General features: G+C 30.4%; 1 protein-coding gene across 1 annotated transcript in view; it reads left to right on the forward strand.

The window, feature by feature from the left end:
- Positions 1 to 10,907: 10,907 nt before the first annotated feature.
- Positions 10,908 to 18,980, forward strand: part of LOC139776353 (tachykinin-like peptides receptor 86C) — a 54,157-nt gene continuing 46,084 nt past the window's right edge. Inside the window, exon 1 of the mRNA XM_071712925.1 lies at positions 10,908 to 12,427. Coding sequence (XP_071569026.1) covers positions 12,133 to 12,427 — 295 coding nt within the window. The 5' untranslated portion in view covers positions 10,908 to 12,132. The remainder of the gene's footprint in view (positions 12,428 to 18,980) is intronic.

The raw sequence follows: 18,980 nt of genomic DNA on the forward strand, positions 1-18,980 counted from the left end.
ACACATGTTTCTTGAAGTTTATTAAATTATCTTTAAAATGATTTTTTATTTGACCTTCTGTGATGAATACTTCCAGAGATATAGCCTTTTAAATATTTGTTTATGTTAAAAATTTCTTAATAATTTATAGTTTTTTTTACAAAACATGACATAAAAATACTTTAGAAAAAATAATATCGACATTTTTTCAAAAGTTTATATGCATATGTATGTGATCCTGCAGTGGAACCGGTTTTAAAATGAAAGTTTTTAAAGAATTGTCATTTCAATTATGCCTTTCTTAAGAGTTTTCGTAAAAAAATGGGGTTTTTCCACACTTTTTTGTAATTTTCTCAGTTTCTATGAGAGATACGTACAAAATGCTTCAGACCAAATTTGAAGCTTATAAAATTTCCTGAAAAACAGTATATTCGGCATTAATATGTGACCAACAATTATACCAACAACAGATGCTAGAATAATGTTGCTCTTTTTTCCTCAGTTTACCGTAATTTTTAATGATTTAAATATTGTTGAAAAAATTTATTTCGAAATTTTTGCGGTCGGCGTAAGTTTCAAATCTCATTATACATGATGTCAGCTTCCCGTTGGTCTTTGGGTTAAATTTTTAAGACGGGTAGTATTCGAGATATAGGGTGTCGAAAGTGGCCGCAACAAATTTCTGTTTCATATGCAGAGGCGAGCACACAGTGCAAGTAAGGGATGCATATTTATTGTTGATATACTAATAATTAAACCAATAAAAACATAAAAAACTGCATACATAACCTAAAATAAAATTCATAAAGAAATATTAATGTCAAAACGTAAATATAATAAAATACAATAATAATAATAATAATAATAATAAATAATAATAATCCTAAAAAAATAATACAATAACTATTATTACATATTATATAAATATTATGTATGATGTAATATGTGTGCGTACGGGCATGCGTATGCGCTTGTGTAGTACAATGAAAGTAAGCTTCCCCCGCACGCACACATGCGCGCATATGCCAACAGGGTTCATATCCTGCACCAATAAAAAGTCGCGCTACCAAACGGGCGGACCAATCCCGCGCGTCCCTTGGCGCGGACATCTCATGTTTCAAAGCCGGGGCAAATCGTTCAAGAACATCCGGTCTGAACTATAGTGAAACCAGATCAGAGGGAGGAGAGAGAATTTCGTTATCTCTAGGGTGGGAAGTTCATCCGGACGAGGCCCCGACATAATTAAGATCGAACTTCACTTGGTAAGTTCGTTTAATCTTACAATTATGTCTAGGGGCCTCGTCCGGATGAACAATAATAATGTAGATGTTCAAAGCGTGCGATTTGCCGGTTACCTATTAGGGCAGGAAAGTGTACAAAAGTTTCGGTTAGAATAATTTCGTCACTTATATTCGGACAAGGCTTGTACATAAGGTGCTTCGGTACATTATGTATAACATAATATTATGAATCATACAAACTAAACGGAGAGGAAATCAGGCGGACAAAATACTGTTCGCAAACTCATCCGGATTCACTATTGGCCTATTGTAAAAATTGGCAAATACCCGTGAGGACTCAGACCAATTGGCCGCTCTGTAAATACTATCCATTGCGACACCTCTACGTGCCGCCAGCGAGGTTGACGCGTGACGCGTGCTATGGGCCGCAAACGAATCGCTGATCCCATAGTTTTGGAAAGATTCGCGAATCCACCTACTAATCGTTTGTACTGAAACGGGACCGTGGGGGCGTTTATACGAAATAAACAATGAATCGCAGCCCTCGGAACGAAGGGCTGAAGTTCGCGAAATATAATGCTCCAGGAGCTTGAACAGGCAGAGATTGTCGTTGTCTACGAATCGTGGAAATATTAAAAGAGGCTGAGATCTCCCCGGTGCCGACGTTTTTACTCGATCCGGGACCCGAAGGAAAACCCTTTCCGCATGAAAGGAAATTTGAGAAATTTTTAGGAGAGCTAAAGTCTGGCAACGTTGTCCGGACGCTAGGGCCGCGAGTAATACCAACTTCTTGGTAACTGCTTCCAGACTTAAGGGGAGGTTCTCATCTAGCGACCCAAAAGTAAGGTGATTTTCTTGAATTTTTTTTTCATAGAAGGAAGTAAATGAATAACTGAAGGTTTTTGACACTTATTTATGGAGTCTAAGAGTACATAGAAAAATTTTTTTTAATAGAAATTACTGCCGTGGAATGGTGTTACACGTGGTGCATCGTGACCGCGTCAAAAAAAGATGTCCAATTGGCAATCACTCTAGCACCTGTAAAAATTATCAGAAATCAAAAATCCAAAAATTTTCATGAAATATATAATATTTGTTGGAGCTTGAACCTATAATATGAATAAAAAGTCGAAAATTAAAAAAATGACGGACATTTGAATTTTGAGAAAAAACGTGAAAAAACGGTACTCAAAATACAACAAATTCGGATTTATTGCTCCATCTTGCTTTTATAAAATTTGCATTTTTATCATATTTTAGCTGATAACAATTTTGTTGTATAATAATTTTGTTATATGTACGTTATGTTTTAAACATATTTTTATATTCTAATATAAAATTTATTAAGTGTAATATTTTTGGTTAAATTAGTCTTTTGCATGTAATTTTATTTACAGTATTAATCACAGAATATATAAAAGTCTAAAGTACTAGAGATATAATAGTTATTTATGCTTGTGTTTGATAAGATTTCAAGGTCTGCGATTTCAAATACAAACAAGAATACACTAGGAAAAATGTTTTGTTGTACAAACCAAAATTTTGTTCTAACAACAAAAAAATTTGGTTAAAATATGCCCAACAAAACTGTTTAGTTGCTGTAAACAAATATCTGTGTTACTTATGTTTTGTTGTTACAACGTAATACTTTTGTTATAGCAACCAAAAATATTTCGTTGCTGTTAAAAAATGACTTAACTAAACAGTTAGTTAAGACGTTTTCTCACTTCGCTACGCGGCGCATCGCCGGTATTTTTCTCGTAAGGAAGATTCGACATCGACCCTTATATCTAGGGCAGCTCAGCGGGTCTTCTCCAGCATTCAAGCTTGTCAGTTAGAGCATGCTCACTCCTGACAACCTACCCCACATAGTATATACACATAATTTAAATATATAATGTTTATATATATTATGATTTATATATATATAAATCATAAAAAAATTAATATCTTTAAACAAAATATTTGATTTCAGTAATTAAAATTTTTTGTTGCAATAAAGCAATTTACATTACTAAACGCTTTTGTTTCCCATAAAAAAATTCATATAGTTAAAGATTTTTGGTTGCTACAACAAAAATATTACGTTGTAACAACAAAACATAAGTAACACAGATAGCACCTAAACAGTTTTGTTGGGCATATTTTAACCAAATTTTTTTTCCCAGTGTAGTAAAAGTGGTGACATCTGATCGAAGCTGTATCAACCTGTAATACATAGGTGGTATACGTTATACGTTTAATACATCCATCTGTCAATTTCAATGCTTGACAATAATTTAAAAAATTATTATATATATATAAAGACTCGTTTTCTAACTAATATAATAGAAATAGATATACGATAACGATGGCATAGATGTTAATGTAGAAACGGAGATGTAATCTTTTATTGATCGGTCATCCGATACCAGTCTGTGGTATCCTATTCCTTCTGACGATTGGAATTTGTGCAAAATTCATCGAGAGCCATATCAAGTTTCAGTTGTTGGTACAGTTAACAAGTAAAAATGAATTCAAATAAAATTGTCAAATCAATAAAGAAATAATTGTCCAAATTTATTTTTCATATTTTTATAGTTTATATTTTTTTGTAAAATTAATTTTCACGTAAAGATATCTACATGAGAATTTGTATTTTTACTTAATCTTATTTGGGCAAAATTCGTTGGTTGCACTGATTGTAAATTCATAAAGAATCACAGAATGAAATTTTTTCAACGGATGATAATCTGTTTAGTCAATAACGTAGTTAGAAAAAAAACTAATAATTATTAAGATTTAAGAAAGTTATTAAGTTATTTTATACAAAACAATGCATAGATTATTATAATTATTATAATTATTATATTATATTAAATTTAAAAATATAATTTTCTTTATATACTTTTTGATAATTTAAGTTCAGTCGATAACAATGATAGGATAAGTTCATCAGATAATCAATATTGGAAGTTTTAGTAAAGATATCTTTATTTCTTTTAATATTTTTTCTTAATTAAATATCTTTTAATCTTTAATTGATCAGTACATGTTGCTATTATTAAATACTAATCGATATAAGTGGAAAAAATGGAGAGAAAGCAATGTGCAAGTTTCTAATTTGCACACTTTTTTATTTTTATATAATCTTCACAAAAAATAGACAATAAATAAAGAAAAATTAATTTGAATAAAAATTTGACATTTTCTCAATATATTGTTTAATATTTTTTCAGATCAATATATTAGTTGAAAAACCCTACCTAGGATATTACAGAATATTTATAAAAAATTCGAAAATTTATATTTAAAAAAATTTTAAATTTAAATTGAACGTTTATATCTTCGAAACTAATAATCGTAGAGTAATGATTAATACGTCATTAGATAGCTTATATAGTCCCATTTCCTCTCAAAAGTCTCGAAAGTCTCAAAAAGCTTCCTCAATAAAGAAGCCAAACAATTATAAGCAAATAATTATGCTCAAGTCTCAACCACTTTCAATAATTCTTCTTTTTTGGCAATTTATTATTAATTATTGGCAACTTTTCTAATTCCATTATATTCTTCAGTCTTTTCTACCCCCATTTCATATATAATTCTTTAAAATTTGGTTGATTAGTTCTGGAGTTATATATAAGCGAAAATAAATACATAGCTTAATAAAGCTGAGTCTAATCAACCAAACTTAAAGCATTGTATATGAAATAGGGGTAGAAAAGACTGAAGAATATAATAGAATTAGAAAAATTGCCAATAATTAATATTAAATTGCCAAAATTGAAAGTGGTTGAGACCTGAGCATAATTATTTGCTTATAATATTGTTTGGCTTCCTCATTTAGGAAGCTTTTTGAGACTTTTAAAACTTTCGAGAGGAAATGGGACTATATAAACTATCTAATAGGCGGCAGTGTGGTCTAGTGGTAGAGCGCCAGACCGGCCAGACTCGTAATCTGAAGAACCAGGTTCGAGTCCACTAGAGCCATGTAAACATGAAATGTTTTTTCCGAAAGCTGCGCCCTCCGTGCAAGATAGGCTCTTGTGCGAAGCAAACTGGGCTTCGTATTTCGGAAAGAGACGTTAAGCCGTTGGTCCAAAGGGTTAAGTGAGAGGAGAAGGGTAGTATTGGATGAGAATTGAATAAAGGGTTGGGAACGTCCCTACAAAACGCCTTGCAACCCCGAGGGGAGTCAATAAACGTATTTATCTTATAAACTATCTAATAACGTATTAATCATTACTCTATAATTATTAGTTTGGAAGATATAAACGTTCAAAGTGTGACATGTTTTTGCATCTGTGCTCCCAATGTTACCCCCTACTTACTGTCGACAAAGACGTAGTTCTACGTCAAAATTTTTTACGAAAACAAAGCTTTCTCTATGAGGAAGCAATATTTTAGTTATTAGTATATAAGTATATAATTCAAACTCATTAATATTAAACTAATTCAATTAATTTTATTGTTAATTATATCCTTTCTAAGCCATCACGGTGTATAATTTAAAAAGTATAAAATATATCTCAGTGTAAAAGTAAATTATATAACTGTGTAATTCATGCATAATATCAGGTGTAATATTATACGTCGAAAACTTTAATGATGAAAAAATGTGTACGTTAATTATATATTACTATCACATAATAGATTTATATTTATGCGTATCAATTAAATTATGTTGAATTTTGTTATGTCAATAAATATTAATAAAACGATTAGTATCAATTATTATATTACCAATCTTTTACTATTTATTTCTAAATATAAAACATCGTCCCTTTACCTCGATAAATTGTGTTACAGCTTCTGTAACAAATTATGACATTTGTATGTGAAGGTTCGTAACTCGAATCAATGGCAAATAATTTAATTAAATGCTAGTTTAATTATACCTAGTGGAGGTTGTGCTACGTGTAGGATGAATGGAAACCACAAGACGGGGAAAACGGGACTGCACACGGAAAGGATCAAATTCAGGTAAAATCCTATGTGGAGTTGCCACAAATTTGCTATCCAGTACTTTGCTACACCTGCTAGCAGTCACGTAGTAAAAACTGTTACCCTATTATTAGAGATTTCAAGTCTACTGTACATAATTTTCTTACGTCAAATGTGAGATAACATAAAAATAAATCTGCGTTAGGAATCATTTAATTCAGATTTATTTAGAGCGTTTAAATAAATTTAAATGTATCAAAATTCCTTCTTCCATTTTTCTATTTCTTAATATACACAATATTGTATATTTATTTTAATACATATATTTTTAATATAAATAATATTATATATTTATTTACAATATATACATATATTATATAAAATATCATAAATTAGATTTTACAATAATAAATAAAAACACAGGCTAAATTAGATTTTTCGATATTATTATTTTTTTAGATTATAAGAAGGCAATTCCAAAGCACTCTTTACATTTTCAAGTATTACAATAAAGTTTAAGCTTACTTACTAATTTTGGATTATACTTGGGTTTAATCTAAGCTTGAAAATTCTTGTTTTAACCTCGTTTGAGTACACGTTGAAAACACGTTTCCATATATGATTCCACGTTTCCAGATAATTTCGCTTGAGTAAAATCATAGTTTATCATTAAAAATAATTGCTTCTTGATATAGCAAAACTTGGGAACAAATTTTTTAAAATTAAATAACGTCTGCTACTGTAAAAAATAATTATATAAAAATGTATAAATTATGTATAATTTAATTGTGTTTATTTTTTAATTATTTGTATAGAAAGCTAACTGCGCGCCAGCATATTTTTTACGCAAGAGTTATTTGCGTCGACAAACAAGTTGTTTTCATTTTAAAATCCCATATCAATCAATCGGAATTTATATGTGTTTCCATTCCGTTTTCTCTGTAGCAATGTATAGTATGTCCTAAAACAAGTGTATATATTTTCTTCAAAAATGAGAATAATGTCTTCGAGTACTCAATATATCTCCTGTTCATTCCGAAAGTATTCAATTGCGATTATATATATATATATATATATATAAAATCAATCTTGGAAATAAATCTTATCTGTCATTCGTAGCTCGTTCCTTACTTTGCATACCAAACAGATCCGTGCGAAATATTTCGGGCGTTGTATACTGAGCTTCGAGAAACGCCAATATTTTGCCGCAACCTATCGTTCCAACAAACATCTGCCTATTCTCCGAGGGTCTTCTTTTGGTGAATAATAATATATTGCATATATACACATGATAATGTGTAGGTGTACCTAACTCCTGTGAGACATGAATGTATCAGACACTTTTCAGGTTTCTCTATTTGAATCTATGTATTTGACACTCGACGAAAAAGATAAATATATGTGATAGAGCTGGTTATAACAGAAATTGGAAAATAATGTAAACATAAATAATAAAACATTTTTGAAAGATCCATATAATTAACAAATAACTTGTTAAATTCTATCACTTTATTTGTAAAACATAAAATATAATATGTAGGTACGTAATATGAAAACAGCTGTGATAGCTGTATAATAGTATGATTGCATCAGACTGAAATAACTCCTCGTTTGCAGAAGTTTTCAAAATAATTTTGCGAGAAAAATTTTCATCAAATTTTTCGCAAATAAATGAAATGTGCTGATGGAGCACGATGATCTAAAAATATTACTTTATTTACTTTACCCTGTACGCAAGAGCCGAAAAATTTTATTTTAAAATAGAAGTAAGTAAGAAGTATTTTGTAAGCCTGAAAACGTAAAAATACTTTTACACCTTTTTATACATATACAGTTCATTGAAATTATTTATAATGTTTAAACAATAATTTGTGTACATTCTGTGAATAGAGATCGAAGATTACTTTTTTAATTTAAAATAATATTAATTATTATTTGATATTTGCGTGTTGAGTTAGATTACAGATATAAATGCCGTCAAAATTACATTAATTCTATTAAAAATAAATTATTCATATATTTCAACCACCAAATTATTTTTTTCGTCTAAGTCCTACATTTGTTTTTATCTTGTAAGAATTATCTTGAGTCGTGCTATAAGCTTACTAACTCTAACTAACGAGCTTTCTAAGAGACCATTGCGCCTTATATATGTTACACATGTCGTGAAAAAGACTGTTTTTTTTTCATGTCACCTTATGCTTGCACGGTAATATGTCTGTAAACTCGTAAAGAAGAGTATATATACAAAACATACAGATGTTATGTAAATATATTTAAATAAATATTATTTTTTGCATTTATTCAACGTTTTATGTGTAAAAGTTTACATTTTAAAAGAAACTAATTGGTGTATACATTCAGACTGACAATTGTATACTTTTTCCGAGAGAGAGAGAGAGAGAGAGAGAGAGAGAGAGAGAGAGAGAGAGAGAGAGAGAGAGAGAGAGAGAGAGAGAGAGAGAGAGAGAGAGAGAGAGAGAGAGAGAGAGAGAGAGAGAGAGAGAGAGAGAGAGAGAGAGAGAGAGAGAGAAATTGAAATTATTTTAAATACATTGTTAAATGTATTTTTAATCTCGCTTATAAATTTCTTTTAAATATCTTGAAAGACGATTAAAACTTTATTACATAATTTTACTCGTTTCAGTCGATTCCTCTCAATATTATTCTTTTCAAACTGTAGCAGATGATTGAATTCATTTAGCTTCTCGCTGAAATGTTAATTGAAAATATTGCTAAATCGCGTATCTCTGTTCGTCGTTAAATATTCGAGATATTCAAGGCTTTTTCAAATTTGAATAAGCAGTCGGTGTCTAACGCTAACGCTACAGAAGTCTGCTTCTTCGAAATATCCATGGCATAAAAAGTTTTCCCAAGATCTTTGTATCTCGTATGATGAGGCATCTCAATGTGAAGTCAACCGTACGTGAGGAGAATACTTTTCCACTTTCACTTAAGTTGGAGAATGTCTGGATACGAATATAGTTAACCGAGAAGAAAGATGCTCCTTCTCTTCGCCCATAAAGCTGCAAACTTTCAGCTTTATACAAACGTAACAAGCTCGATTTGAGACATAATACTACTTTTGATAGCCGCGTTTAAGAAAAAAAAAGTTTTCCTTTTCTACCAACAATTTTAATTGAAAAAGGGGAGTAACACTTTTCTCCTTTTATTTATAGGTTTCACTTTGTTATAAAAATTTTACTCATAAAAGGTCATAAAAGGTACGATTACAGAATAAAATGCAGTATAGGTAATAGGTATTAAAAAATATGTTTATAAATTTAAAATTAAAAGATATAAAATTATTATTTTACTTATAAAATAATTCTGAGAATTTATCAGCATCGTAAAGCATTTACATATTATAATAAAGGTATAATTGTAACAGTGCATTGTTACATGTATATTTAATAGCGACTCACTCACGCGATAAAGTTTCTTTTTTTACTTCACGAAAACTTTATACTAAAAATATAATAAAGCTATACACTCGGAGATGATCGCAAAGTTGACGTGACAAATTCGCCTGTCATATATCGGCGGCTTTTTCATTCTGTAACAAGTATGGATATATGTCTATAGCTCGCTTTCAAAGAAAATATATAACCATGATTACTATCATACTCATTCGCACGAAAGCAAAGGGACATTTATCCATGACAAAATCGTTAGCGCGAAGTCTGGTCCGAACGTCAAACAAATGCGACGGATAAAGCTTTATCAAAGTCACGATACAGTTTCGTGAAAAAGGTTACTAAAATTTTGTTGGTTTCAGAAGAGAAGGGTTTTCTGCAAGGAACAACTTATCGCATAATAATTGCTTTTCCGTGAATAAGACATTCCTTCTCGGCATTAATTAAATGTCCTTATTTCTCGCTTTATTTCTGCCAAGAGGTGAAGAATTTATTTCTCGCAACCCCTATTTATATTTAGCTCTGCCAACGAGCTCGACAAGGCAACTGTTCGCGTTACTTGCAAGTAACTTCTCGAATTACAATGTTTCGGCATGTACATTTGGCGATGTAAATTTTCGTGCTAAGGGCGGATAAATATATTACGTAATAATCTTTATTATCGCGTGATTCTAAAATGTTTACGTTTATCCGTGATAAATTCAACTTTTGCTTGTTGAAAAAAATGACATTAATAAGAATTCGACATAAATTAATGCGTAGTAAATAATTTCATTTATTAAACTAAAAATAATATAAATTTAAAAAATAACTTAAATCAATAAACTGTATGACTTAACATATATGTTTATGAATAATTCTGCAAAATATAGAATTGCACAGTAAATCTCTGTATTAAAAATGTTAAATTATGTCAGTACTTTTCTAAAGTATAAAGCTTGGATTGTATCTTCTCACAAAATCTGGAAAATACTCTAAAAACGACATAAAACGTGCTGTAGCACACGTGTAGCATGTTGCAGATTTAACATGTTCGGATCAGAATCTACGTTAAATCTTGGAAAGCGCCTGAGATTCCCCCAGATGCATTCCTACACGTAATATAAAACATCTGGCGAATCTGAGAAGCGCGCCCGCCGCACGTGACGCAAGTCTCTCAGCTTTTATCCTGAGGAATAGCTATCATAAATCGGCGAGCGTGCTGATATCCAGCGCAGACACTCGCGTATTTCCCCATCAGCTGACACTTGTGCCCAAGTGGAAAGTCTCGGTGAGGTGCGGTGGGCGCGACGAAGGAAAGGGGTGCGAGAATGCTCATGGTGCGCACGCACCGCTGAATGAACGCGCTTTTGAGTCTTTCAGTATCGCCGACGGGGTTCTTCGGTACGGTACCACCGGCTTGATCCACCTCAACAAACGACGTCGAATTTGACGAATGATCATCCCCGTAGATTACGTAGATTACGTGATACCGCGCGCGTGCAAATGTTTCCGATAATCCCGCGACAATAATGCCGACGATTGACGTGTCGATCGACAAATCGCGCGTAAATAAATGGCAGGGATCGCGATCGGCGAGAGATAATCGAGATTCAACGAACATGCGGATACGTGTCGTCAAGTTCAAGTTCTCGGACACAATATGATAAACTTCGTCGTTTGTTGCTGTCAGTGATAATGACTTTGAAACGATCCGGCCCTTCAACGGTCTGCACTTTCTGTTAACTGATTACGAAGAGAGGGCGAACTGGTTTATAAATAATATTGTGCTTCTAAAGTGTACGCTAAGTGCAAATCACGTTCGCAGTAGTTTAACGCGCGTTTTGTAAAAAGTGTTTAAAAGTTTAAGTGGTGCTTTACCTAAAAACACGACGATAAAATTGTTGATATAATACATCGAAAAAAAAGAACGCTATTACTTAAAAGGTGTTACATAATTAATATGGTAAAGTCGGGAAAGAATTTAAAAGAGTGTTAAATATTTTACAAAGTTCAAGAAGATTAAACTAATTTACAAAATCTACGTAAAGATAAAACAAATCTCCACACAGATTTAATTAACATATGTCGCAGATTTCCGAGCGCTTACCGAGTTAGATATCCGCTAATCCTCGCGGCAAAGTGATCTGAGATACAATCATCTCGCGTTTATTCCGATTTTAAAGGCAATTTTATTAGGTTAACAAACAATAAGTTTAAACGGAAGCATTTAGAAGTAAAGGGGTAAATCGACCAAATAAAAATAAAATAAAATGTGTTTATCGAGTTTTGTATTGCGTCAAATAATCAGCGCAGAGTGCACTGATTAAACAACGAACTCGGACTTCCGATCAAGTGCCATAAATTCGTATCAATCGCGTGCACGTTTCTTCCAATAAGAAACGACCAATCAGGTTAAGCCCATCATAATGATAGTTACTCGCCAGTTCATTGTGCGTCACGTCGGAGGAAATCGGTAACGGCTCATAAAATCGATTTAACGTGCTGTTTGGAGGAAGCGAACAGGCAGTTAACGTTCGAACAAAGCCCCGGAACTGTCCGCACAATCATCGCCGAAGACAACCATTACAAATATGAATAGCCTAAATATCGAACATTTGTACAATTGCACCGCATCGGTTCTGGAACGTAATATTACGTTGCTACTAAGGCTGAACCTCAGCGAGGTCCGTTATTTCATCGAAGAGACGTTGAACAAGTCAAGTAGGCACGATGTTCTGCGGCAGGCGCTCTTCGACTGCATTCTCGTTAATCAGGAACGGCCATTCGATTTGCCGTGGTGGCAAAAGCTCTTCTGGTCTTTGATATTCGCGGTGATACTGCTGGTCGCAACTGGTGGCAACATTATCGTTATGTGGATCGTACTTGGTAAGAAGATAGATTGTATAAACGTGATATAGCATGCCCAAGAAGTTTCCGCTTTGTTAGTAAGCTTAGCTTTCCTATATGAACACAGATTATTTTAATAAAATGGAACTTTTTGAGTTTAAAGTATTTCTGCCGCGAATAACAATCGTATAGATATCGCTTCTCCTTGCAATTAATAATACAATTTTTATTATAAATAAGTTGTAGAGAGAGTACGAAAACTAAGATTAAATTGCATACATGACAAAATTAGCATCAAATTAAAATTTTTGCAAATGATTAAATACGTTGTTACAAAATTGCTTAAGCAACAATTTTTTGAAATATTCGTGCACTAAAAAAAATAAAATTTTTAATAATATTTTTAAATATACAATCAGAGTGATTCATTTATACACATTCCTTTAGAAGATTTGTCTGATTACAAGTATTGTCTGCACGCACCCGGAAGTAAGATGACGGAATTCAGATTGAAACAGATCCTTAATATATATTACTGCTATTCAACATTTAACTATATAGAATTATACTTAGTCTTGAAATATAGCTAAACATACATATGCATGAAAGAGCAGTGATTGCTCTGAATTTCTTATTAAACTATCTGTACGCACCCGGAAGTAAAATAACAAAATTCAGATTGAAATATATCTTCATCCTTAATATATATTACTGCTATTGAACATTTAATTATATAGAATTATACTAACTACTTGATAAGTCTTAGAATATAGCTAAACATAAATATGTGAAAGAGCAGTGATTGCTCTGAATTTCTTATTAAAGTGATATTATTACTTGAGAAATTGCACAATCTCGCAGACAACTTCCTCCACAAATAAGTAGAATAATAATCTCTTAATATACGAAAATTCTCATCATTATCTGCTTTATGTATCTGCATACTTTTATAGGACGTACTTTAACACGTATTCATCATTATTCTATCAGTTACTAATAGCTTTACAATTAAACTCCTTAAAAATGTTTTAATAATAAAATTTTCTTTTAACTATATTAGATGTTGGTAAGGATTTTAATAAAAATCAAGGCTGGTGTATTATTGGATACGTGTGTAGATTACGATATGTCCAGAATTCACTTTAATTTGTTGTATTTACATAAAAATATCACGGCATACAATTCACCCATTCATTCCGTTCTTTCGTAATGGGATAAATTTAATGTAACAAAACAATTATGTCATAATGTTAATTATAAGTATATTATTATAAAAATATTTATAGTAAACAAAAACATACGTTTCTTAAATATAACAGAAAAAGATGATTAAGTAAGTATTTTAGGAGGCTAAGCATTTATTCAAGACATAATATATATTAAATAATAGCGAATTCGATTAATACACTCAGTGCGCACTGGTGCACATTAAAGCCGTCGTACACAAATCAACGTAAAGTGTATGTTTAATAGAAACGGGTTAAATTACAAAATCCTCAATATTCTTTATTGTGTTGTTTAATAAAATATGTATTGGGCATTTTATCAGTCGAGATATTTGCATTTTACTTTAAAGATTAGACGTTAAATCAGTATACAACGGCTTTAATATGCACCAGTGTAAACTGAGTGCAGCCAATCGAATTCGCTATAACACTTACATATTCTATAAGAATTATAGATAAGCATACGGGATAAGAAATATTAATGATAATTTGTTATAATAAGAAGAGAGAATCTTTTTCATTAATGTTATAACATATACAAACGGAGAAAGTTTACAATTATTGTTAAATTTATATTTTAAAATTAACATTGTATAATAAATACAAATATCTTTCATAATAATCAACATATAAATATTTCGTTATTTCATATATATATATATATATATATATATATATATATATATGAATATAATATATTTCTGCAATAATGCACGGCATAAAAACAATACGTTACTTAAGAATTGATCAAAACAATTAAATATATCTTATTTGTATTTTTCTTACATTGTACAAGACTAAAAATTATTTGAAAGATTAATTCCTTATATTCCAGCATTACAATATTTTTGAAAATAGAATGTTGAACAATTATTTCATATTCTTACGAAAGAAAGAAAGCATAAAAGTCTGTATATAGTCATAATTTTGTCATTCATAACCGAATATATATTTGTATAAACATTTCACTCGAAATGATCGCTTTAATAAATAATTTCCTAAATTAATATTAATATTTCTTCATTCTCTCGTAATGTCATATCAAGAGACACGGTAGTGTCTCGCGCCAAGTAGGTACGCGCGGAGCGAGACGCACCATGACTCATTTACGCGAACGCATATTATGAACATTACACAGAATCTCGTGAAATATTCAATCGTTTAACACAGGCGACTGAATATTTCATTCCTTATTCATCCTATACGTTGAAAATCGTTCTCTCGATACGTAGTATAAACACTCGATAAAACATGAACACGTACAACATGTCAGGATGTACCACATGTCAAGATGTATGTCAAGAGGATAATTTGACTATCATAGTTTATATAAGTTTTATGTAAGCTTGAACGGAAATATGTGTTGCGAGGTGCTTAATAATAATTTAAAATAAACTAATATGTATTAAATTACAATATTACATCAGAATATGTTTTTAATAAAAACACGCTATAATATAATATTATATAAATATATGTTTTTTACATGTTGTTTATAAAAACATGTTTTGGATTATCGTGCGTACACGTTTTTGCTGTATAACACTTTTTCGTGTACAGCAATACATCGTTGCGTGAATTGTAATTTTGTAATCAATATTTCACAAGATACTTTCTTCGCAGTTAACAGTTTAATATTAAATCAAAGATATAAATTTATATATAAAAAAGATTTAATGTATTTATTTGTAAATCGTTGATGTTAATTATCTCAGCCTTTTCCTTTTTTCGTTATGTAAGCTAACAATATAAGCTATTGTCTCTTGTCATCTGGCTGCTTTGATCCGTATCTACGTGACAAGTATTCTTAGTCGGAGACAAACACAATTCGTTTCTACCGTAACACAGCGAATCAATAAAGGCATACAATAATTTTTTATGCGTGCCACATATAACGGACTTATGTATTTTTATATAATTTTGTTAGTAAAGTATATATAGCAAATGGTTATGTGTACAAATGTACAAATAAAATAGCATGCTAAATATGTCACTCTATTGTCTGATTGAAATATTTATTAATTTCACTTGTACAAAGTACGCTTTTACACGCACTCAAAAAAATAGAGTATGAAGAAATTTTATAAACCTCGATATACTTTTTTTACAGATTAATCATAACTATGCCAACTTTAGCTTCACAAATTTTTGCAAACTTCTATCTCTTTGATGAACGCTTACAATTAGATATATATATCACTTTGCACGTTATTTTTAGCTACGTATCTCCATCGAGTAAATATTAATTTTTATGGTGGAATAAATTTATTAAAGGCAAATATTTGATATAAAATTTAAAAAACTTATAATATATCATCAATTATTGACAAATTATCATATGCTTTTTTATTTTTATAACCTTTTTTATTCATATATAACATACATACACATAAATACATACATCCAAATTTATTTTATATTGTTTGTATATTATGTGGATACTAAATATTTTTGTATGTGTATATACGTGGGTAGTCTGAAAAGTTTTGAGCCTCAAACATTATTTTTTCGGTCAAATTCGGTCAAATTTTTCAACATTTTCAAATTTTAAGTCGATGTTAGGCTCAAAACTTTTCAGACTACCCTCGTATATGTATACTTTTTATATAATAGGTAACAAACGACAATCAATTGAAATAGTTTCTAAAATTTTAGGGATTATTATAAATATAAGATTCTACATAATATACATCTTATAAGTGTTTTATTGACAAGTCTTTAATAAATTTTTTACATTAAAATGAAGGTTACACGGCCAATCTCCGAGCAAACCAAAATAGATGTTGGTTTAATGTAAAATTTTTACATTATTATTCCCTGTATAATATAAATCATAAATCACATAATTACATACTTTTTAAAGAAATACGTAAATGTATATTTTTCCTAACACGTACTTCATTAAAATTAGTTTGCAGCCTTCGCACAATTCTAATTCTTTCTCTCTCTGTCTCATTCAAACTAGTATTGTATTATTATAGATGCTTATCAGCATTTACCATTTACATATAGGGGAGAATAAACATGAAAAAGCCAATATTTTACAAAATATAAAAAAGTATTTAATCGGATGTTAATAAAATAAAACCGCTTTCTAATTTAAGTGTACTTACTTATCTATAAGATCAATTTAACAAAAAAAAAAAAAATATTTAGTCATTAACAAATTTTAATGACCTTTTTTTAAAAAAAAGGAGAATTCGGCTCTTTCAACACAACATGCCATGGTTTTGAAAAAGCCATCACCTGTTTTGAAAGAACCGGGTATTAAATTACAAGATAATAACACAAATAAAATCAAAATATGTTATCCTTTAACAGAAATTATCTTCTTAGAAAACTAATAAATATCTGAAAGATAGAAAATATAACATTTATAATCAAAAACACTTATCTATTACAAAAGAAATGAAAATTTTCTCTATTGCCACATGAGTTGTAAGCCCAGTCCAGTGCACAACTTCAGCACTGATACCAGTCTTCATTATTTATACAATAATCTTTTGAACAGACACAGCAGTTATTGTCGTTATGAGCAACACCGGCTCTTTCATAACATTGTGTGTGTCAAAAATCTAACCAAAAAATATCTGCTAAACCAAAACAAACAAAAGAGTTGTAACTACGTTCTTAGTTAGGTTAGTGTATATAGCATTCGATTAAAAAAATACTTTTCCTAAAAGCTAATTGCAAATAAATGCAAAAGATATAGAAATTTAACTCAAAAACTCACTTTTTGACGTAATAATCTTTCACCTCTTATTACGCCGTTTACTACTACTAACGCCGTTTTGACGTTGACTGTCAAATGTCAATAGATGACGTAGCTTTAGTGTTGCAATCGAATAAAAACATTTTGTTTTCAACTATATTCAGTTAATTGAAATATGAGATGGCTCTTTCAAAACATGGCTCTTTCAAAACATGGCTCTTTCATACTCTCCCACTTTCCCCTACATCTACCCGTTTAACACTTGAATAAACCAAACCATTACGCCGGTACTGGTGGCATTTTTTATTTTTTGTTTCTTTTTTGTTTGCACAACCTTTAGAAATTGCCGCGTATCCGTAGAAGTGACTATGCATTTACACTACGCGGCATTTTTTATCACAATAGAATTATAACTTGCAATAATACAAGAGTATATATGTATTATATATAAAATCTTGAATAAGCTGTACACACCCCGTTATGCAACATTATATCATTCATAAGAGATTTATTGTAATGAAAACTTCCTGTTTTAAAATGATTGTAAAACAACAGTCTATAACATATCATCTATCTTTGTTTAATTTATATTTTTTTACTATACACACAGATAATAATAATATAATAAAACTGGTAGAAAAATATTTAAAATGTCTTTTACAATTAATCCATACTATATTTATTATTTTACAATACTTTAGTTATATGGAGCCCGTAAAAATCATAGTGCACTCGTGTGCATAGATGCAATCTATACAATATATAAATTGCATTTATGCATACGAGTCAATATTTTTAAAAATTTGACACACCACTTTGGCTTTTACCCCTCCATATATGCACAACATATATTGTAATACGCATTGTTTCTAACATCTTGTTTTTTTGGGATACACTCCTGTTCTCTATTATACGATATTCTTTAGTAATTTCGTTAAAATGTTGAGAAACAAATACTGAAATAGGTTTGTATAAAAATATAAACGTTATTGATATGTGCACATTTCCAACGTTAATGTTATCTACATTTTCTTTAACATTTATGCTATTTACATACATATATGTATATAGGATGAGATTTGGTAATAAATCCTACCTTAGCTAGATTCAGAGACTTGTGTAGTAGTGAAAATGCTGTGAAGCGAAGTGCAAAGACGCTCGTACAACTAGTTAACTACATGTTTATGTCGAGTTGCACTTAACGGATATGCAAACTCCGTGAAGTAATTTCACTGGAAATCAAATTTTCATGTCAAAGTAATTTGTATCATTTTACCATACTTAATAATTTGGAATAAATTAAAATGCAAAAATAGTGAATATCGCCGATAATTGGTAATCAGTTGTTGAATAGCTAGTAGTTACATATATTGATCATGTTTATTTGGTCATGAGAAATTTTCATCTTTCTTATTTGTGCATATTTCTTCATAGATACAACCGAAAAAGATCGAGAATAACCATGAGTTTTTATCAAATCTGTGCGTATAATTTTTGCATATGTGACATAATACAAATAAAATTTCTTTAATTGTACTTTTATATTTTACATTTAAAGTTAAGGTATAATGTCCATCATAAGGATTGTGATTTTATTAGAATCCATAGATTTGATTAGCAACTATATTTTCAGTCTTCAGAAAATGTACATCAT

This window comes from Temnothorax nylanderi, unplaced genomic scaffold (genome assembly GCF_030848795.1).
Source record: "Temnothorax nylanderi isolate EJ_2023f unplaced genomic scaffold, tnyl_v1.0 TNYL_tig0117_pilon, whole genome shotgun sequence".
NCBI lineage: Eukaryota > Metazoa > Arthropoda > Insecta > Hymenoptera > Formicidae > Temnothorax > Temnothorax nylanderi.